The following is a 23561-nucleotide window of genomic DNA, read 5'->3' as shown; positions in this document are numbered from 1 at the left end:
ATGCTTGCTGACATTTTGGAGACCTGTTGTCTAGTACAGTTTCTTGATTATCATCTTGCATTCCAATTTCATGTTCCTACTTCTGTCTTAGCTGCTGACCTTCCCTTGATAAAGTACATGGCACAACATCCAAATAACAGTCAGCACTTCAAAGCTGAGAAGTGGCTGCGTACGTTCTGTTTTGTTGAGCTTCTTTGCTTCAGCTCTGCCATTGTTAGAATATGTAGTCTTCTGGTCTCCTGTCCAATACCTAAGACATCATAGCTGGACAAAGTCACACAGAACAACAGAATTACAGAGGTAGAAATAGTGCTTTGAAGATAATGTCTATATAAGATATTGGGGGTGGGGTGGGGGGTGGATGATTCTGCCAATGTAGAATTTTGAAAATGGACTTTGTATAGTTCCTTGTTGCCCAGTATTCTGTGTATAGTGTTCAGCTAGACCAATGTATTGTAACACTAGAGAAGTGCTAGTGTCTGAGTTACAGGATAGAAAAGAGTCCAGCAGCACCTTTAAGACTAACAAATTTTACTGTAGCATAAGCTGTTGAGAATCACAGTTCTCTTCGTCAGATGCATGGAGGGCATATATGAGTAGTTTTTGAAAAAGATTGTAAGTCAGATCACATTTAAGGTCTATTATTTTTTTCAGCTACCCTAGTATCAATTTATAGTAGGATTGCCAGCTCTGGTTTGGAAAATTCCTGGAGATTTTGGGGGTGGAGCCTAGGGAGGGGCAGGGTTTGGGGAAGGGCTAGAGCCTTCAAGGCAGCCAGTTTCTCCAGGGGAGAGCAGTTGTAATTCTGGGAGAACTTCAGGCCCTATCTGGAGGTTGGCTACCCTAATTTATAGATGCCATAATGTACATTCAAGTGGTGTCACTCACAATGGACTGTGGTCCTAAACCTTTAGCTTTATGCATTAGTCAGGGTTGTTTTGGTCCCCTTGGTTTTGTTTTCTAGTTTTTAAACAATTGGCTTTATCTGCCCGTCACAGTATGCCAGTGGAGCGTTGTAAGCATTGACCATCTGTGAATGTGTTGCCTCTCACCAACATACAAGTGAAAAATAAAGGAAGAGGAGTACCATCTATTCCTGGAATAGGGCCAGCTTTTTCTTACTAGCATATGAATACTGTTAAGCAGTTACACTTAATAAGAAAATTTTGACTGCTAAGGCAACTGATTTATAAATTTCATATATTTGCATGATGATGTCTCTTTGGATATATTATGGGTTGGGTTCTACAGAATATTTCCATAAGTACAACAGCTGAAATTATTCCTTGTCTGCTTAGGCTAAATGAAAGTGATTTTGCTAATGGCTTCAGGGAGATTGCAACAAACAGGCCCTCTTTATTTTCATATCCTAGTACACAGTGACACCTACAGAGGGTATGGTGCATAATATTGGTTTCTATTGTGTATCATGTGCACTGGTAACTACAGTTGGGATTACAGGTTTTTTAAAGTTATTATTTGTACAGAATACATGCAAAAGGTATATTTGTGTTAATTCCATAAAATTAACGTGCACTGTATAGTTGAAATGCCAGCCGGGAATATTCTAACTATAGCCTTGAAGTTTTAAAATTCAAGATCTCTTGACACAGTTTGAGTGGGTGCATAACTTTTTAGACAGGTGATTAATTTTGAATTGTACATATTACCTGTGTTGGCACTGGGACAACTGAGGTGAATTCCTGGTTGAAAATCTATAAGAGAGTGATCTCAAAGAAGTACAAAATCCTGCCAAAAGAATTTTCTTCACCAAACGTGCTTTTCCTCACTTTCTTCTTTAAAGCATGGATTTCAAAAGAAGGCTGATGAAAGAAGATTAAAGAGAAATTGTCAAATTAGAATATCAGAAAGTTTGAGTTGGTTTAGACCTTTGTTAGGACAATAGTTTCATCTCGCTATTCAGCTTAAAATCTTCCCAGGTTTGCTTCAACTTTTCCCTCCGCAGAGGGCCCAAGGTAGTTTATGAGTATATATCCAGCATCTTTGGTTTTGAGTTTATTTGGTTACTAGTCAGTCAGTGGTGATTGCAGTGGATCCATCAAAAAATAGAGCACCTGGGCTGGAAGCATTGCTGATGTGAATATAATCACTGTATTCATTTTCTATACATATATTTGAGTTGTGCATTGAAATGTTAAGAGTATATATAATAATAACAACTACAACAACCGTGTGCTTATATATCACTCTTCTGGACAGATTAGTGACACAAAATCAGTGTTATGATCCCTGCAATACAGCTGGGAGGCTGGGTTAAGAGGAGTGGCTTACCCAAAGCGACCTTCAGAGTTCACGGAGTAGTGGAAGTTGAACCAGCAGTGTTGGCTTGGAGCCCAGCCACTTAACCACTATGCTGCCTCTAGTATTTCATGTTCTTTGACCCCAGTTTTTTTAAAAGCTCTACGTGTGTGTGTGTGTGTGTGACCGCTATATATATCATTTGAAAATAACCTGCATTTATTGAAGCAGGCTCCAATGCCACTGCAAACAAAAAAAACCCCTTAGAACTGTTTATGTAATCCTCATGAGCTAATTGGTTTAGCCCAGTAGGGTGGTGATGTGATTTAAAAAAAATAAAATAAATAAATCACACCATCATTTTTTCCTTCTTTGCAGACGCCACTTTATTTGGTAAACCATGGGGAAACGGGGCCCATTCGATGCAACAGGTGCAAAGCATATATGTGCCCCTTCATGCAGTTCATTGAAGGTGGAAGAAAATATCAATGCGGATTTTGTAACTGTGTGAATGATGGTAAGTAGTGTCTGTTCGATATATTTTCCAAAATTAGTCATTTTCAAAATATGTTCAAAATTATTTATTAAAAAGTACTTGTTTCACTTTCATCCCAGCCCTAACTGCATTTATTTGTCTGTCAATCATGTTGACATCAGTAGGATTCCCCTTCCTGTTAAGCGGTTAGTGATTGCAGTTGTTGCTATACTTACTCCGTTGTGCATGCGATTGCTAATGCTGCTGAATGTTTTGTGATGAATGCAGATAGTGGCTGCTTCCACACACGTTGGATAATCCACTTTCAATACTCTTTAGTGAACATTTGAAACTTATTTTCCATGTGTGGAACAAAAAATCCACTTCAAAAGGATTGCGAAAGTGCATTGAAAGTGCATTATTCAACGTGTGTGGAAATGGCCATTTTGAACATAGTGTTGTTTTCTGCTAGGTCTCTGCTAATAAAAGCAAGACCCTAAGCATTTTGTAGAAATCTCATCTAGCATAGAATGAATCATACTATCTTCTTTCACTCCACTTTCATGGGGTATAAGGATTTAAATGTCAAAGCATTTATTTATAAAAAGTCAGAGCTGACATTTAAATCTCATAGGAAATTCTGAGAAAAACTTTTTTTATCTTGTATTCTTATGTATGGATTATAATTATGACTGCTGTGATGTAATGGTAATGTCTACTTACTTGCTTTTTAAAAATATTTTCATTGTTCTGCCTTTCAGTATTAACAGTGCATAAAGTGATTTAGAAAAATGTAAACCAGAAAAACAATATTGAAAAATAACATAATCAGTGGAATATATTTCCAGGCGGGCAGCAGAGTTAGTCTGCAGTAGAACACCAAGGTTTGAGTCCAGTAGCACCTTAAAGACTGAAAAGATTTTCAGGGTATAAGCTTTTGAGAATCAAAGCTCCCTTTGTCAGATACCTGGTCCTTAAGATGCTACTGAATTTGAATCTAGATAATCAGTGGAAATATAGTTTTAAAAGATTAGATTTGCTGCTGCTGTTTTAGTCACCAAAAGCAGATTGAAAAAGGGAGGTTTTTAACTGCCTTTTAAAAATATAACTGAAAGACAGCTAAACAATTTTTGAGGGAAAGTATTGCACAACCTCCAACATCTCAACAGAAAAGGATCTGAATCTTGAAAAAATCAGTTTTGTCTCCACATAAAATAGAGTACATGTCGGAGTCTAATGGATAGATTGTAAACATCAAGGATGTTCCCTGTGAGAAGAGAGACACCTTGAGTTGCTCAGGGACCAGGCCTTTTGGAATTTGAAAGCTCAAAGAGAACATCTTGAATTGAATTAAGGATGTCACAGGTGAACACCAAGACCTTGAACTGGACCCATCATCATCATCATCTTCATCATCATTGTTTACTGTGTATAGCCATAGGCCATCACAAGATTACAAAGACCCCATTAAGTAAAATAAAAATTTGGTAAAATACAATTATGTATATAATATAGATTTAACAAACCATGGGGAGAATTCCTCTAAAACAGAAGTCAATTAAACCCAGAAATCAATAAATTAACTGCAAGTTCAGGCAATAACCTCTTTCATTGCTGCAGTAGACTGTATCTTCATAGCAGCAAAGGCAAAAGTGAAACTCTATATGAAATGTACACATAAATATCAGAGAGCAAAAATGAGATTTTCTCCGCATCTGCATATAAGTTTAGACTAGATAAAATTCCTGCCAAAAACTTAGATCTGGGATCAGAATATAAAGGACAAAAAGGGATATAGTGAAGTAAATCCTCTAGTGTATGAGAGCCACCAATACAGAGCCTTTGGACTATAGGAGTTTGAGAATAATGACCAGACAGTATTGTCAAAGGCATGGATTGAAATCGCAGTAGGATAAAAGACGCTCTAAGATTCTGCTTAGAGATAAGATAAGGATTGTGAACGTGATCAAATTTAATAAATATGAACTACAGTACTGCTTTTGAGTTTAAAATTTGGGAGTGATTGGTCAGTGCATTGGAGTTGAAAATCCAATCTCTAAATTGGGGAGAGTTGGCCAGAGACCCTATAAGATCATCAGGGATAGAGTATTTTAAGAATATCTCATTAAGGTAAGGAGAGCGCTGTGGATTATTGGTTAAATGAATCATGACTAAGATTTTTATTCTTTACCTAATATTTAATAGCCACATGTGCTTGAGCTCTAAGGGACCCAGAAACTAACCAGAAGCCAGTGAAAGGATCTCATAATACAAGTGACATGTTCTTGCCATCTAGCTCCAGATAGTGAATGGGCTGCTGCATTTTGCATCAGCTGCAGTTTAAGTTTTCTTTAAATGGAACCCTGTAGAGTGCAGTACAGTTCGGTGTAGTGGTTAAGAATGCGGTACTCTAATCTGGAGAACCAGGTTTGATTCCCCACTTCTCCGTTTGAAGCCAGCTGGGTGATCTTGGGTCAGTCACAGCTTCTAGGAGTTCTCTCAGCCCTACCCACCTCATAGGGTGTTTGTTGTGGGGATAATAATAACATACTTTGTTAACCACTCTGAGTGAGTTTTGTCCTAAAGGGCAGTATATAAATTGAATGCTGTTGTTGTTACAGTAATCTATAGCTAAGTAGCTTCTAGCATAGACTCTATCAATATGACATCCAAGTCAGAGAAGAAATTAGTGACTTTATCTTCAAAATACTTCACAAATAAATTGCAGGAAGAACGAGGTGGGGCCAGGGATTTTTTTTTTCTGAGAGGAGACTACAGTAGCCCCTTAACAGTGATGAACAGCTGCACTGAATGGCATTCTGCAAATGGATTGTTAGAGGGAAAGCCTGATTTGTTTGTTGCCAGCCACGCTGCAGAACGTGTTCTTGTCCAGGCTCTGAGCCTTGCTTTTTCATATTTCGAATACAAACAAATGTGATTGGATCAAGAAATACTCCTCTGCCTTGGTGTGCAGAAAGAGCCAAAAGGGTTTATAATGTGCCTTTAATTATTTGTTTTAAGAAATGTACTTTGGTGAGGTTCGCCAAAATATTAAAATAAAACTTGCTTGAATCCATTGGTCGCAACAATTTTGCAATATAACACCATTCCAATAATTTACGTCTCACAGTTAATTTTATGGAAAATAGACTGTGTCATTTTGTTCCCTGAATTGACTGGATGTGTATTTTAAGTGAAAATACATTTTTAATCTCCAGGAGAAGAATAAATGTTTTGTTCATCACCTCCCTTAACGACAGTGGACTTTAATAACATAAATCTTCATGCGCTTACTGTGACAGGAGTTAACTTTGCACAGGAGATGCCATCCCATATTTGTCGAAGTGCAAGTGCATGTGACTCATAAATAGGAGTTCCTAAGCTTTTGGCTGGAGCCCAAGATTTTGCCAGACTGAGACTTTTGAGACATTTGTATCAAGTTGGATTTCCTGTGCTGGATCAAAGTGGTGCAGAGCTTTCCCAAATACAGTAATCTTTTCAACTCTGAAACATGAACCTTAGAAGGCTTGTGCCAATTCTTGTTTGCTTCAGAGCTTAATTTTTGGAACAGAACATAGAGGGTAGTCGGCTACATAGATTGTTATTCAATATTAAGTTTTCACAAATGCCAGTTATGTAGACAGCAATAAACTGTAACCTTTTCCATTTGCAGTATAACTTTTAAATAATAATTTGCACTTCTACAGCGCCCTTTCATTTGAATTCTTTTATGTACAATAATTAAAGCTTCAACAGCCCATCATACGGATTAAGACAAAACTGCTGAGTCTTGCTGAATAAGCGGCTGGCAATGATGTGATGCTAGTGAGTTCAGAAACCTTGTGATAGCTAAGTGGCAAAACACAAGGAAAGATTTTCAGTGGAGAAAGGAGAAGAGCCCTGAGCAACAAGAAGTGGGCACTAAATCAAATGTAAGGCATTCAGCTTACCTTCTAAACTTAAGCAAGTATACCTTCAAAATTTCATCTGCACAGTCAGTTCCCCAAAGCGTTCCAGACCTTCCTGGTACCTGTGCTATTGTGTCGCCCAGTATCTTCCCTGCGCTATCATGAGCCATATGATGAGGCTTCAGAAATATATGCATGTCGAGTCTGCATGGCCAGGTGCTTCTGGTATTCACATTCTCTCTCTCGGCTTGTGTAAGGCAAGAGAGTATTAGGAAACTTGGATGGTGTGTGTATAATTTTTGAATTAATTGAAAAAATTACAGAATGATCTGCTATGTGTTTGGCAAGTATTGGGCTGAGAAGTTAAGAGAAAGATTTGTATAAACAAAATACCAGTGATGCAAAATATACCCATGGAAAGACTATTGGCTATACCACACTTGCAGCCTCAACTGCTATGCAGAAAGATATAGAGCAGTTTGGTGGCAATTCTGAAATTTTGTCTGGGAGGATAAAGTACAAAGTTGGCGTGAAAAATTGGTATGAAAAAATGAAATTCACTAGGAGTATTCAGGGATACTCAATGCTAGGAAATACGCTCTAGCCCGTGAACATTCAGAAAGCTTGGTGTAGAATTATGAAACTTAATCCAGTTCCCATATAAAATTCAGTTACTTGCTCTTAGCATATTAAAGCCATGCAGCAGGCAGTTCATCTATGTTTAACAGGAAGAGAAACCAGCTTTCTTGTTTTTGTTGTCTGTAGTCCCTCCATTCTATTTTCAACATCTGGACCACATTGGCAGAAGAATAGACCACTACGAAAGACCAGAGTTATCTCTGGGATCATATGAATATGTTGCGACTTTAGATTATTGTAAGGTAAGTCTGTTCAGCATGGTAACCATTTTGTGGTGTGCCAAATCAATGTCAGTCTTTTATGGGGGGAGGGAAGGCATGGATTATGCAAGGTATTTTAAAAGCCCCATGTACTGTTAAATGTTTGTTGGAAAATTAGGAGTGCAGTGTTTTAGAGAAGCATAAAACCCATAAGTGTGCATAGAACTGCCTCAGCAATTCCTAATTACAATCTCAAAACCCAATTAAACTGAATTACTTAAATTGGTTATAATCAGAATTCTAAGAATATAAGGTACAATCAAAAGAAAGTTGAATATGGCAGTAAATGACACTAAACCTGCATAAAGTTCATTGCTTATATGTATACAAAGTGATTCCTTACCCACCACAGCTTCTCCTTTCATTTTAGTGGAGTAACTATAGCTGTTCTCATTCCTTTTAGTGCAGATTGCTTTCCTCTTTTAGAGAAGCCATGTTGTTTCATGGTATCTGTATGTGCATTTGAGCACTTGCAGGTTTCCTGGGAGAAGAGCATATGAGTTTAAATCCCATTTTTTTAAAATCCATTTTTGAACTGCCTGCCATACCTTTTAGTTAAAAAAAATGGACAGTCCATATTGTAAAGGTGATAACTTGTGTCACTGATGTGGTACGCTTATAGTTTGGGAAGGCTATATTCAATACCATAAAAGTACAATAACGTATTTCTCAGTATGTTTAACTACCACTTTCCTTTGTGCTTGAATAACAATGAGGATGAACAGTGAGGGAACATGTTAACAAATAACAGCTGTTGAGTAGTGTTGTGCTTCTTTGGAATGAATTTAGCAAATGCAAAGCATCTTGATTTTACCATAAATGTGGCAGGAACTTAGCCAAAGTCTTTTAATATACTGTTATGGAATTTTACATGAAGTATGATTTTTTTTTGCAAATTCTGAAACTGGAGTAGATCGAAAAGCTTAGTTAAGTTACTGTGGTTCATTTATTTTTCTGAGTGCTCTAGGTTGTTCTGGATTCACATGAGTATGAGCAACAGGCAAATAAAGTTCATAAGTGATAAATCTATGACTTAAAGGTTTGTTTACACAAAATCTACATTTATCATTGCCTTGTGGCTGCAGCTCTGTTTTAAGTGTAATGTGAAATTTACTTTCATGTTACCCTATTCACAATTAACCTGTGAACATTTAGATGAACTTCAATGAATTAATCATGGGGCAGGAAGTAGCTTTCATAAAATACTTAATGTATGCTAGAGCTTGGGCTGACGGTTGATAGTGGAAGTATCATGGGAGTCTACGCAAAGTATGCATTTGAATTCAAGGAATATCCGGAACTGGTGTTGGAGGAATGCTGTTTATCATCTTTATGTTTCTAGAGCAAAGGTGACCCCCACAAGTAATTGGAATGGATATCTGATATCTCAATTGCCTTCTCATAAATTGTCTTGGCACTAGAGCTTTCTTCAGAAGAGCATTGAGAAACATTTTTGTCTGTCTCTTGAGTACTTACAGAGTTTATACTATAGGTACCTTAACTCTGAATTGTAATTCATTCTCCAAGCACTACTGAAAATTGAGTGAAAATACTGATGGTGTAAAAATGCATTTGAATCACATTTTGTTATGCTATATAGTGAATACAGCAAATGCTTACCAGAGACCTTTATTTCATTATGTAAATGAACTATATACTGCTTCACATAACAAGAAACAACATAGAGGGATTGGGTTGGATCCAGCAGAAAAGTTCGTAGAAGGAGCTGGTTGAGTATGTCTTCCCTTTTCCTAAGCAGCTCTCTGTTCACTTCAGCCAGTTGAGTGACCTTGGGTCAGTCACAGCTCTTTCATGGCTCTCTCAGCCCCACCCACTTCACAGGGTGATTGTTGTGGGGATAATAATGACATATTTGTAAACCGCTCTGAGTGGGTGTTAAATTCTCCTGAAGGGCGGTATATAAATCAAATGAAAAAAAATCTGGGAAGGATGAAAGAGGAAGTGATTTTTACCTTAATCCCCCTTGTCCCATCATATCCCTGTTCTGTGATGCTTTGTTTGCAAGGATTCCCTCTCCCTTATAAAGGATTTTTAAAACAAATAGCAGTCTGCTAGGGGAAGGGGAGGGGGAAGAGCCTGTCTGCCAATTCTTTCTGCAAGCTTTTCTGATGGATGGATCCATCCTTCTATGTGCTTCTTAATAACATCTGTTGTATTTTTGCCTTTTCCTTTCTCCAAAGAACTGAGGCACATGATTCTCCCCTCCCTCATTTTATCTCACAACAGTTTTATGAGATAGGTTAAATGAGAATGTTTTGGACCAAGGTCACCTAGTCAGCTTCACAATGGAATATAGATTTGAACCCATGTCTTTCCAGTCAAAGTGCAGTACATTAAGCATCGTACCAAGCTCTCTATAGGCATGCTTTCAAGAAGAGGGAACTTACTGAATCAAACAGAACATTCTCTTCATTAGTAACTGCTTCAAATGTTTTCTAATTGTCACTGATGTCTGGAAGCACGTAATTTTTGATGCTGTTGGTTTGGATAAATATTAAAACCTTTATGCAAACGGAGTGTATAAATGGAAGATGAAAAATAAAGATGGGCATCCATGTATTATAGGTGAGAAAATATTTTCCCTATGCTTATTGAAATGTGATATGTCAGTAGAAGGAATTATCATGGAACAACCTTCATTTCTGTAATCAAACATAGCCTACGTTTATCATCTTCCTAAAGATTATTTGGGTATTCTGTGAAAGTCTTTATCTGGATTAGGAGCTCTGGGTGAGTGAATTTCTTTTCTCTTGATTTTCTTCTTGGTAGAACAACAAACCTCCACAGCCACCAGCCTATATCTTTATGATCGATGTGTCGTACAGTAACATAAAGAACGGCCTTGTTAAGCTCATCTGTGAGGAACTGAAGACAGTCTTGGATAGACTTCCAAGGTAAAGAAAATAGCAATACTCAGTTTGGTGAAGATGATCAACAGCTTAAAAAGTCAAATTCTTTCATTTGGATCCAGAGGAGCTCTTCTGTTCACACAAAGAACTCTATATGCTTTTCTGTTCTGGATATCATTTTCTTGGCATTTCAAGCTTTTGTTTGCCACATCTGCCTTCAGAATTGCCCCCACTTCTTCAGAATTTCCTGCTGCCCATTAGATATATTCATGTACTCAATCCATCCAGCCACAATCTCTGAGCTCTCTGCCTTCCATCCCCATGTTGTCAGGGATCAGTATTTTATTTATTTATTATTTTCATTTACCTTCCTCCTCTCTCACCGGGACCCAAGTGGTTCATTTTTATCATACAAGTACTGTATGATAAAAATTTTCAGTCAATCAGTACATTGATTACAACCTCAGGCAATCAGTGAGCTTACTACAGGATATGATAACATTTGAATCTAACAGCAGAGATTCCTAGTAAAACAAAATAATGCAGTTGGGCTGGGATTGTAGAACTTGGAGAGAGGGGTAACAGAACAATGCATGCAAACACACTTGTTTAAAGCAACAAGACAATCAGTGCATGGAAGATTTTATCCCTAATAAAAGTCACCATGGCTCTGCAGCTTTGGTTGTTTTACAAGAATGCCCTCCTGAACAATTCAGTTTTGCACGTTTTGCAATGGCAGGACCACATAGAGTGCATTATAACAGTTCAGCCTCAATGTAATCATAGAATGGATCCTCATGGCCAAGTCAGCAGAGTCAAGATGCGGGGGTGGGGTGGGGGGTTTCATCTTCTGGGCTAAGTAGAGTTAGTAAAATGCCTTTTTTGGGGGGAGCTTCATCAACTTGCTTCTCCAGCAATAAAGCTGGACTTTGTCATCAGGCTCTTAAGTGAGTCAGCTGGACCTCACAAACGTGGGGGGCACTATGTTCTTCAGCATGTCAGCTTTCCCAACCAACATTACCTCTCTCTTGCCAGGATTAACTTTCAATTTGTTTACCCTTAGTCATTTAACCACAGCATTTGGGCATCAGTTCAGGATCTCTAAAGCATCACCAGGGGATTTGGATAAAGAAATGGAGAGCTGGATATCGTCAGTGTATTTCAAAACAATGTTTGATTTCTCCTGAAGACTTTATGTAAAGATTTAATAGTATGAAGGATAATACTAAGCCTTGTACAGGCTCACGGCAGGTCCCACACTGCAGAAAACTTACCCCAATAGCAGCCTTCTGGGTTCTGCTCCTAAGAAACAATTAACCAATCTAAAGAACATCCTTTAATCCATATTTCTGCCTCCAAATGATTCATCAGGATGACATGGTCTACTGAGATGGTCAAATGGATATAGGTCTGTTCAGCCTGTTTACCACTTGAAGTTTTCCATGTCTCTTGAGAAACTAAATGGCCTGTTATGAAAAATAATTTTGGAAAAACATTTCCCTATTGTGTCTGGATTCCAGCATTCCAATTTATTCATGATATAGAAGTACTTTGTCAGTGGCTCGTACAGATAGCTGTGACTAAGTACATTGAACACTTATTTACTGAATCGAAATCTTTCATCAGTATTTATTTAAAATATTTATATGCCTGCTTTTGTCCTGTCCAACTCGTGGTCCAATTAACAGAGTTGTATCTGGCTAGCAGGGACAACACAAACTTTTCAGAGAAATGTCGTCTGATAAGTGAAACTTGTGCGTGATTTTATGTATTTCTCTAAGAATAATTATGCTATAGACTGTTCAGGTTAGATCAAAGAAATTCTTCGGTGATCCAGCTGTGTTTTCATACATAACGAATGAATGACAGATTAACATTCTAGACTGACATGAGAATTACAGATTGGAGATAAGAAAAATAAATGTGCAGGTTCGTAAATGAAACTTCCGAATCTCCCTAGTGTAAGTTCTTTTTTTAAAAAGTGGTTCATTTTTTAAAACTATTTTTGGCAGAGAAATCTGGGAAATGTCAGGAGCTTGTTTATGTAGCAGTTTTTGCTTTTGTTACTTGGTGATCAAAGCAAAAGCAGTATCGATGAGATCTGTATTTATTTAAGCCAATATGCATTTTTCCTCTGTTTTGCCCTGGACATCAAGTACAGTGGTCCAAATACTGCTGCTGCTGCTGCTGCTGCAGCAGTACAACCTTCATTTGTTTAAATTGGGCTTGCTCAAGAGGGTGTACAGCAACAGTGGACTGAGCTCCAGTTCCAAGAGCAAAATTCAACAAACTTGCAGCCCAAGTAATTGAAGAACAGAGTCATCCCAGGAGTTACTGGTGGTTTTCATTTTAATTTGCTCTCAGTCGTCTTCCTTCTTGTGAATCACTGGAATTCCTAGAAGCGTCTTTATATTGTAAAAAAAATCATACAGATATGACAGCTTTACAGTGCAATCCTAAGGAGAGTTACTCCAGTCTATGCCCATTGATTTCAATGGGCTTAGACTGAAGTAACTCTGCTTAGGATTGCACTGTTAGATATGGGCTCTTCACAAGCCATCAGTTTAAAGGAGAAGACACAGGGGCACAGATTGCATTTTTAACCTGCCTTGTTGCTGGTGAAGAGAAACTCTCTTCCAGGTAGCTTGGCATAATGAAACCATTGATTGGGGCTACATAATTGGGATACATGCATTCCTTTACTTCCTTCACATGTTTATAACTGATCATTGATTTCTGATTTAGCAACAAACAATAGTTTTCTATATTGTCTGGACTAACAGACTATGATTTTGCTTCCCTCCAAATGGTATTTCCAATAATTGGTTGAATGCAATGATTTTGTTACATCAGCACCCCACACATTACTTTTGTGTAAGGTGCCTTCTTCTGATGCAAAAGTTCTTGCAGAATGTTTGCATCCAACCCAGCAGTCTGAAGCTGGTTTGCAGTTCTGACTTGCCAGACAAGGGCAAGCTGATTGTTTTGGGTGTGACAAGCAAACTCTGGCTGAATCCACATTACCTCCGCACGTCCTGGTGTTGCACTAAATGTTCGCTAAACACCTGGAAGTATAGCGTCTTTCAAGCACGATTTCTGAATTGCGCTAGAAAGACGCTGTACTTCCGGGTGTTTAGCGAACATTTAGTACAACACCAGGACGCGCGGAGGTAATGTGGATTCAGCCTCTGATATGTGCTAAATTAGAAGTCACTTATTGACTTTGAGTATACAAGAAGAAGAAGAGGGACCTCTTGAACTCAGAGTTTGTTTGTGTGAAATATAATAATATAATAATAATAATAACATTCGATTTATATACCGCCCTTCAGGACAACTTAATGCCCACTCAGAGCGGTTTACAAAGTGTTATTATTACCCCACAACAATCACCCTGTGAGGTGGGTGGGGCTAAGAGAGCTCAAGAGAACTGTGACTCGCCCAAGGTCACCCAGCTGGCTTTGTGGAGGAGTGGGGAATCAAACCCGGCTCTCCAGATTAGAGTCCCGTGCTCTTAACCACTACACCAAACTAATTCATTGTCTTTTACTTTTGGGGTCAGGTTGACATAATACAACAGGCAAGAGCCTAGAATTAAATCAGTGAGTCCACAGTTAACCAACCATCATTAACAATTGATTATGCATACCCCAACTGCAAACTTATGCTGTGATCAGTGTTTTATGAGATAATAACAAGATATTAACATTTTTAATTGCAATTTCCCTTCACTTAAAATAAAAAGTGCTGGTACAAAGGGAGAGATACTTATTGCATTCTGGCTCAATGGAAGAGACTACACAGGGAGCAAATAATACCCACTTGTACCAGCATAGCTCTTATTTAAATATTAGGCTGTTAAACTTTTTTTTAAAAAATCGCATGTATGGTGTTTGATCTATTTGGGTCATATCTATTGTGTATAAGGCTGAAATCTGGGTATTTCATTAAAATATTTATTGTGTGCATAGCCAATCAGAACCGACCATAAATTAAAGTAACCACCCCACCCTCAGCTCTGGAATTACTTGCAATTGTGCTTTCTAAAATAATTTCTCTTTAAGGGAAGAGCAAGAGGAGGCGTCGACCATTCGAGTTGGATTTGTCACCTACAATAAAGTGCTCCACTTCTTCAATGTAAAGAGCAATCTTGCACAACCTCAGATGATGGTGGTCACTGATGTCAGTGAAGTGTTTGTCCCTTTACTGGATGGCTTCCTTGTGAACTTCCAAGAGTCACGATCTGTTATAAATAAGTAAATAATTTATACCTTTTGGATTCTGATGTATACATATGTTGATTTCTTATGTATAAATCAAAGTGTTCTGTTTGCATTGTATCATAGTGTCATTGCATAGTGTCAATCTGTTCAGTATCTATTTGTTTGAACATCAAAGCTAGGAATGTGCTCTCAAAAACAAAGCTAGGGGTGTGCACTAGGGGTGTTTACCCAAAGCGAGAAAACAATTTGGAATAACCTGAATCCCAAAGCGGCAAGCTGCTTCTGGTTTGGGTGTTTAAACCGCTTCGGTATGCTCTGTAAAGATTCGGGAATCTTTATGGAGCACACCGAAGCTCAAAGCAGTACTGTCCTTGCCATTTGCCAACGGCAAGAAAAGTGTTGCTTTCAAACGCCCCTCCGCTTTTTTCAACTGATGGGAGGGGGGGAGAGGGTCCCTCCTCCCCGTCCCATTGGGTGAAAAAAGCAGCAAAGCATTTGAAAGCACCACTTTTCTTGCTGCTTGCAAATGGCAAGAAAAGTGTTGCTTGAAAGCAAGTACTACTTTTCTTGCTGTTTGCAAATGCAAACAACCAGAAAAGTGCTGCAGCTGCTGCCACTTTACCCAAAGTTTTCCGAAGCAATATGAATCGCTTCGGAAAACTTTGCATCAGGATTCCTGAATCGGCTCAGCAGTGCTGGGCCCGATTTGGGTTAAAACCCCGAATTGGAAACCGGAAGCGTACATCCGTAATCAAAGCCCTAATCTATAAATAAATGCATACCAGTATTGACTGCATAAACTGTACTACATGAGCACATCTACCTGTCAGTTAGGTGGTTCTAAGAGCTACTTTACACATTCATCTTTTATCATGGTTAGGATACCAAGAGTATCATTTCCATGTGGATCTCGCTAACATGGTGGTTTATTTCAGCGTCCTTGTTCTTTCCTTGGAGGTTATTTTTAACCTATTCTCCCTACTTTTCCTGTCAATCATGGTCTGTTCCTGCTTTATCTTTCAAAGTTTCTCTTAAATTTTAACCCTTTCCTGTATTTGCATATTCTGCTTGCTTCCCCTCTATAGTTTAAGGAAGTCTGTTTTGTCTTAAAAGTAGAGAACAGAGGGAATGCCTGTGCAGCAGTATACCTTGAGGAAAACTGCATGAGATAATGTGGAAGAAAAGACCCCACCCCCACCCCCAGTTGAGCTGTTGGGTTGATATACCCTGGCAAGGGGTATATCAGTGCAGACTGGTAGCATTCATAGAGAGTATGGTAGGTAGAGTGAGAGAGGCAGCCCCAAACTGGAGAGTCTTGGTTCAAATCTCCCCTCGTCCATGGAATGGATGATCCTGGACCACTAAACCTTTTTCCAACCTTACCTGCCACACAGGATTGTTGTGAAGGTAAAACCATGCATGTTGTCCTTGAAGAACGAACTGAATAAAAATATCATAATGTCCTCTCACAACACTGACATGTCAGTGAAAATTAGCACACATGACCATTTAACATATGGCAGTTTGGTATTGTATATGTGCCCTGATATTTCCAGTTTTGCCATTTTGAATAAAACATTGGAACTTTTAACTCTAATGGATGTGGGTGTGTATGCACATGCATGATGCAATACAATTGAAATTTAAATTTTAAAATGTATAGTAGCATTTTAGCTATCATATTTTTATTAGTCATTTGCTTTAGCATATAAGGTTTTGATCTGAGCAGAATTTTTAGCAAATCGCAGAAGCATTTTGTTCTGCAGAACAGAACTCAAAACTGCTAAGCCAACAACTGGAATCCTGTTAAACTGTTTCCAGTGCACAATTAATTTTTCAGAGGAGAACCCAGTGTCTTTATGTGGTTTTATGTTGGTTATAAGGACCACTCTATTTTCTCTGTCTTACTGAAACCTTGATCTTTCTTCTCCCCCTTCCTCAGCTTGCTGGACCAGATTCCAGAGATGTTTGCCGATACTAATGAGAGTGAGACTGTCTTTGCTCCCATTATCCAGGCTGGCATGGAAGCACTAAAGGTTAGAATGTTACTGTTTGTGCACTAAGTATGACTTGATAAGTTATAAAAACTCTGCTTCAGTTTATTTTTTGCCATTGAGTTGCAGCCAACATATGGCAATCCCATAGGGCTTTCAAGGCAAGAGATGTTCCGAGGTGGCTGGCCATTGCCTACCTCTGTTTAGCAACCCTACACATCCTTGGTGGTCTCCCATCCAAACACTAACCAGGACTCTGCTTAGTTTCTGAGACTGGGCTAGCATGGCCTGTCCTGGTCAGGACTTAATTACATACACAGAAAGCAGCCTTGTACTTCGTCAGACCACCTTCAAGATCATTATTGTTTACTTAAAAATGGCAGAGACTGGCGAAGGCTCTCTAGGTCCAAGAGGCCTTTCACTCCACCTGCTAACATCCTTTTAACTGGAGGTGCCAGGTACTGACCTGGGATCTTCTGAATACAAGAACATGCTGCACTACTAACCCATGGCCCCATCCCAAGGTTAAATAATATATCATAATAGGAAGCATAGAGACACCACTGTTCAGTCTTTATGAGAATGATGGAAAAAATAAATAAAGCACTTGAATTTAATGATTTCTCTAGACACGCTGATTTCCTTAGCCATGAAGGAAAAAATTAAGGTCACATTTATTTGTTCACACATTGAGACATAGCTGACAGTCTTGGTTTTTCAGTGCCCACAGTAAAATTGATACGATCAATTGTTCTTTATTCATTTCTTACACTTAAACAGAATGCAACAGTATACACATTTTTCTGCCTTAGGGAACGCATACTACATGAAGGCACTTTAGCTTTAGGTTGCTTCAGCAGCTGCATTGTACATCATGTGACCTCCAAGATACAAGTTCAGGCTCCAGAAAATAGTCTTAACAGAGCCAAAATGGTGTTGTGGTTAAAGTGCTGGAAATGGAACTAGGAGATGCAGACGGGGTCTAATCCCCACTCTGCCATGAATTTTGGGCCATTCACTTCCTATGAATGTAACCTGCATCACAGGATTATTGTTAGGGATGTAGCACATTTTTCTGTGAACGCGTTCAGCTATTGATCTTGTCATGTTTGAAAGTGGCACTCAGAAGCAAGCCAATCCCTTGGTCCATTCGATTTGCACCAAGCAGTCGCAAATGCCTGCTGAACTGAATTGTGTCAAGCTTTTCCAAAACTATATATGTGCAAAGATGCTGCTAATTCAAACTGATCAGTGGCCAGTAGTATCCCTAAGGACTACTTAGAAGAACATTGAAGGGTAGGATCTTATTGACATAGCATTAATTTATGATTTTTGATCTATTCCTATTAAGGAATAGATGTAGTTACCTATTAAACAATTGCCTACTAAATGGAGCAGTTATGTAGCTGGAGAGCGGGGTAGTAGAATTCAGTAAGGCTGTGTGGGGATGTTCATGTATGAAAAACCAATGAGCTGTCTTGCATAATTAGTAAGGAATACAGTGAAACAACCTGCAAATGCTCACGAACAGTTTGAACTGTCTAACCAATTGTTGAGAAATCAGGTTTTTGTTTGCAGCCAGCAAACAAGACACAAACCAGCTTGGAGGCAGGAAGACCAATAGGCACTGCCCTAGACACCTTGGAGGTAGGGTGGGATAAAAACGGACTAGATAAATTAAAATAGCTAAGTACTTCTGAAGAAAAAGAAACGGAGATTTGTTCCCTTATTAGGCTGAAAAATCTCCTTACAGATTTATAAATCAAAATGTCTTGTAAATCAAATGTAAATCAAAAGTCACAGCCACACTTTGTACAGACATTCTGCCTCCTCCTCAGTTCCTTCCTGGCATATACCCTTTTTCATGGCATACTCATAGTTTTCACCGTCTGAGGTGAAAAAGGTGGGGAGGAATGGAATGGATTTTCCTCTGCCGCCATATTTTATTCCCTTGTGTCTTGTTAGCCCAGTAGAAAGCAGCAAGATCTGGAGATTGGCAGCTCTAGTAATCTTCTGCCTGTTAAGTATGTCTGATGTAAATCCTTCTTGTGATACAATGTGTCTGTTAACCCAGAATATGCATTTCTCTTGTAAAACTAATTTTCAGGTATGTACCGTGTAATAATAAATGCATTAAATGTTATTTCTAGGAAATGAAATTTTTAATAGGTTTGTCAATTATTCTGAGTTATTTGGCAAACAAAATTCCCTACTGAGAATAACTTCTGCAATACTGCCATCCCAGCCAGGGGCTTTAGCCCCTTAGGCTGGTGGCAGCCCTGCTTATTGGGCTTTGCTGAGGGGGGCGGAGCTTCTAGTCAGTAGGCTGCCGCTCCGCCCTCCTACAGATCAGTCTCGCCTCGTGCTCGGCCCACCCTCCTCACCCTACTTCAGTGCGGGACTAGCCGGTCGCTTGTTTATGGGACCAGGTAGGAATTTTTTGTCTCCCTGCCCTGATTGGCCTTGGGTTGTGAGTTTTTTCGCCTACCTCGCACTGGGTGAGGGGTGTAGTTTGGTAATGTAGGGGTGGACCTTATTTGCTGCCATGGGTGCAGGATTTAGCTACGGATATATTTGTGGCGGGCCGGTGAGCACCCTTGGCACCTCCCCATTGGTGGGGAACTGGGGTCTTTCAGGAGCAGCAGGCTGCCGTTCGGCCCAGCTGCGAGGTCAGACGCCCTGGGTGGGGAACCCCTGGATAAGCCGGTCTCCCTCCGCTGCCGTTTGGCCGGTTGGGGGAGCTTTTCAGGGGTAAACCACTCTGCCTGGCCAAGCCAGGTCGCAGCCATTTGACGGATGGATCCAGACAGGTCAGGGCAGGGTCCCGGTGAATGACCCCAGGGCCTGACCTGTACCGCTAGTTAGGCCCCTTGCCGTAATTGTTGTTTTGCTGTTTCATTTAATAAAGTGGCCCATTTTACCCAAACCTTTGTGTCTGACTCTCATTCCAACTAGGGGGGCAAATGAACATTGGCCATTTCCACACTGTCTATAAGTAGCGTGAGACTCATGGAAGGTTGCCGGCTTCCTCGCCGATTTTTGATGCCATCTGTTTACAAAATGCCACAAACGGTGATTTATGGCGTTTTGTAGTTGGATGGTGTTAAAAATCGCACGAGGAAGCTGGCAGCCTTCTGTGAGTCTTGCGCTATTTATAGACAGTGTGGAAACAGCCATTGTCCAATATTTCATATTCACAAGGGTCTTTTAATGTGAATAGCACACATCCAAAAAAAATTTATGTTGCAAAAATACCTAATAATAATAATAATATGACAAATCCTGGTCCTTTCTCTCCTTCTCTCTCTCTTTCTCTCTTGCACAATTGATGAATCAATGTATCACTGGAACACTGGATCAATCTATTTCCTGGTTTCCCTCTCAACCCCTTGGTGTATGGATCCTACGCTGGATTAAAAAAAATAAATTAAAAGAGTGGAAAGGAAAATGGAGAGGGGAGGGGGGAGGAATGGAAAGAAGGGGGAGGGAGTGGCTGGATAGACAACAGTGGCCAATCACAATGAAGTGGGCTGGCAGAGGGTGGGAGGGGGGCAGCAGAAGGTAGACTGCTAAAAGACAGGATAAAGAGTGTGGACAGGGAAACAGAATGGAAAATGCATTTTTTAAAAAAATGTTGGGGTATAAGTGCTTCCAGGAAAGCCATGGAAAAGCTGGATAGTAAACAGAGTGACTACTCATGGTGGCAAATTGGGTGCAGATTGTCATGAAAAAAAATGCTGCAGTATGGGAACAACCGGTGAAATTGGTCCAGACAGAAGGGGTTTCTGGTTCTCTTCCTAAATTTTAGTTTATCTTATCCAGGCAGGTTCTTGTCATCTCATCCTCAATAAAGCAACATATGCATTGACAGCTCAAATAATGATGATGATGATCCTTAAGTGTACCATATATACTGTCCTGATAAAGCTTTGTTATTTTTTCTTACCACAGATATCTAAAATAAGCATGTTGTTATTTTGTAATCTAATTTTGGATACTAGTTAGGAATAACAATTTTGCAATTCTTAGGAAAACTATAGTTACTAATTATTTGGATTTGTTGTATTAAATATAGTTGTGTGTTTGTAGCCTAAGTATATTTAGTTTGAAAGAAAAGGTATTTATTTATATAAATTTAGATAAATGCCAAACAGCATCTGTCATGAATGAAAGAAATAAACAAATATGCTGGGAGCACACACGCAAGAAAATTAGAACCAAAACCCATAAAATGAATACATCACAGCTTCAAAGGAACCAATCTGGATACATCTGGAATTTTGTGTGTGTGTATATTTACCATGAAAGTGATCTCAGTGGCCAAGCAGACTTTTAGTCTCTACATTTATTTTCCTTTTGTTTCTTTTTTCTTATGATACCAACTGTGAGCAAATACAGTAATGCAAGTTATGCTACATAAATTAAATGATTTCAGTATTTCTGAATCTCACCATCTTCATAAAAAAAGAAAATAAATGACCAGGTACAAATTATTCCTCTGTCTAAAAGATTTTATATTTGTGGTGTCCTTAGAAATTATCATTAAAGATCTCCATAAACATATTAAGCCTTACAACAAGGGCTACTATTGACAACTATAGCAAACTATTGCATTCCTAGCCTAGAGGAGAGGCCATATGTTAATCTTACTGTTTATGACAGGTATTGAATTAATGTCCCAGCAGGTGTTGGGAAGTTAGATATTGTGCATATCTTTCCCCCAAAGCCGTTACATCTGTTTCTATGACAACTGTTTTCCTCTCGCTTTTAACGTGCCCATTCAGACATATTTCTCCCTTTCCATGATTTGTTCTGGACTTGTTTGTAGATACTGCCTTGAGAGAAATGTTTTGACCAGCTTGTCCATTAAGGTTTATCAAATTATGGAATTGCCTACACTGCCTTTTTAATGCCTGCTTTCTGAGACGCTCAGAACCTAGGGCTAGGTTGTTCAGTGGACAAAACGTTGACTTTGGCTAGGTTACAATCCATGCTTACCTATAAAGTTCACCTGGTCTGGGTGAGAACTATACTTCAGGCTTCAGCTGCCTCACAGGAATGAGGAATATAAAACTCTTTTCTGTAAAAAGTACTATACAAGTATATTATTTATAATATTATTTGGATGTAGCTTTGGAAGCAGACATTCTGTGGTGAAATGGTAGCTACTATCAGTAATTGTAGAAATAAAACACTGAAGGAAAGTTGAGTAACTTGCTCTTACAGTGCTAATGACTCCTTTTCTCACTCTTTTCAATTGACCTATACTGATATCACATCAAATAAGGATTTGATGAAGTTATCCACCTATAATTAACCCACAATGTAGCTAAGTCCCAGATTGCCTTAAAGCAGGAGGATCCTTCTAGACCTTGTGGTGGGTAAAAATGAAAGAATAGGATAAAAATGAATGGGTGCGTATTTATGATGCCCTGATGTTTCCAAGGGGGAAAAGTCTTTATTTGCTGAGATATAACAAAAAGATGTGAAACTTTTTGGAACTAAAAGCAGAAAGTGGCAGCCAAACATTTGCCAGGTTGTAGACATCAGGACTGCATCAGACTACATTTTGCTGATACCACTTATCTAGAATGCAAACATTTTGGTATTTGCTTTCATCCTTGAGTTATCCACTAAGCCCTAGGTTATTAACTGTTGGGAATGCTGCCATATTCTGTGTCCTTTGAAGCTATTTCACAGTTTAGACTAGATCAAGAGACCACCTAATCGCCTTAATGGGAGCGATGCTGCATTGTTGCACAATGCAGATCTTCATTTGAATTCTGCTTGCTTGTGTAGGGATTGTACTTAGTCACCTGCACATGCCATAAAGTTTTGTCTTATATGCCAAGGAAGTGTAGTACAGGAATTTCAGAGGGCAGATGTGGAAGCAGAGGAGGGGATATGTGGTAAACTGAGCTCTTCCGCTTGGCGTCAAGAACTGAATAATGGGCATATGTCACTACAGCTCTGTGCTGTAGTATCCCCCTGATTGCTTGTGCCAGTGAAACCGTGTAAACTGAACCTTAGCAAATGATTGTATTATCAGCATGAAGGCAATGCTCTTCATACAAGCAGAAGCAATGTCAGCAGTTATTCTCCTTACTCTTGTATTTTATAGTTATATCCCCAATATAAACCTTGAGAAATATAGAATAGGACACGCTGTTGCTGTCTTCTGTCTATGAGGCAACTATATTGGGACAGAAGCTTCATACCAGAGAGGCAGATAAATGACTGGACATTGCTCAGCCAGGCCCAGATAAAATCAAATGTCTTCTGTTTTGCCAAGAGGACAATCAATTGCTTTTCTGATGTATTGTAGTAGTTTAATCCCCTTCATGCTGATTAGTAATTGTCAGCACACTGTTAGTTTGCAGCTCTTTGGGATGCAAGTTTTCTCAGACTAGCCATTTATTATTGATTTGTGGAAGTGTTTGTAGCTCTTCTCTGAGCCAGACATCTCTGTATTTAGGTTAAGTTATTTGTAGATAATAAGTTCTGAACTTTCCAGTTATGCTCTTTTGGGAATTTTGGTGCCTCAAAAAGTTCATGCTGTAAATAAATGGACTGTTTAGTTTATGAAGTTTACATTAGCATTTGAGACTCAGCTAAAATCATATGAAAATTGTTGCTCAAGTGTTTATAACTGCAACAAAATAAAGGTCATTTTTGTATCTTTGTAACAGGCAGCAGAATGTCCTGGAAAGCTGTTTATCTTTCATTCGTCACTGCCAACAGCAGAAGCACCAGGAAAGCTAAAAAGTCGAGATGACAGAAAACTTGTCAATACAGACAAGGAGAAAGTATTTCATAATTTATTTATAGTTTGCTTTAAAATTAAAATATGTAAACCATTATATTTTCTGTATTGAATTTCCACCATGAGCTCTAACTCTAAGCCGAATGATCATTTAAAATCTTTTCTGACAA

The 23561-nt window shown here is 38.9% G+C and overlaps 1 protein-coding gene across 3 annotated transcripts in view; it reads left to right on the top strand.

The window, feature by feature from the left end:
- The window catches only part of SEC24D (SEC24 homolog D, COPII coat complex component), a 67669-nt gene that overhangs the window by 25140 nt on the left and 18968 nt on the right, over positions 1 to 23561 (top strand). For all 3 annotated transcript variants that reach the window (XM_054990446.1, XM_054990445.1, XM_054990447.1), the window contains 6 exons: positions 2638 to 2776; positions 7408 to 7523; positions 10332 to 10456; positions 14476 to 14667; positions 16577 to 16670; positions 23318 to 23434. In XM_054990446.1, the coding sequence (XP_054846421.1) occupies positions 2638 to 2776; positions 7408 to 7523; positions 10332 to 10456; positions 14476 to 14667; positions 16577 to 16670; positions 23318 to 23434 (783 nt within the window). The remainder of the gene's footprint in view (positions 1 to 2637; positions 2777 to 7407; positions 7524 to 10331; positions 10457 to 14475; positions 14668 to 16576; positions 16671 to 23317; positions 23435 to 23561) is intronic.

The sequence above is a fragment of the Eublepharis macularius genome, chromosome 10, assembly GCF_028583425.1.
Source record: "Eublepharis macularius isolate TG4126 chromosome 10, MPM_Emac_v1.0, whole genome shotgun sequence".
In the NCBI taxonomy this organism is placed as follows: domain Eukaryota; kingdom Metazoa; phylum Chordata; class Lepidosauria; order Squamata; family Eublepharidae; genus Eublepharis; species Eublepharis macularius.
The sequence above is the reverse complement of the archived record's forward strand: the minus strand, read 5'-3'. Positions and strand labels throughout refer to the sequence as shown.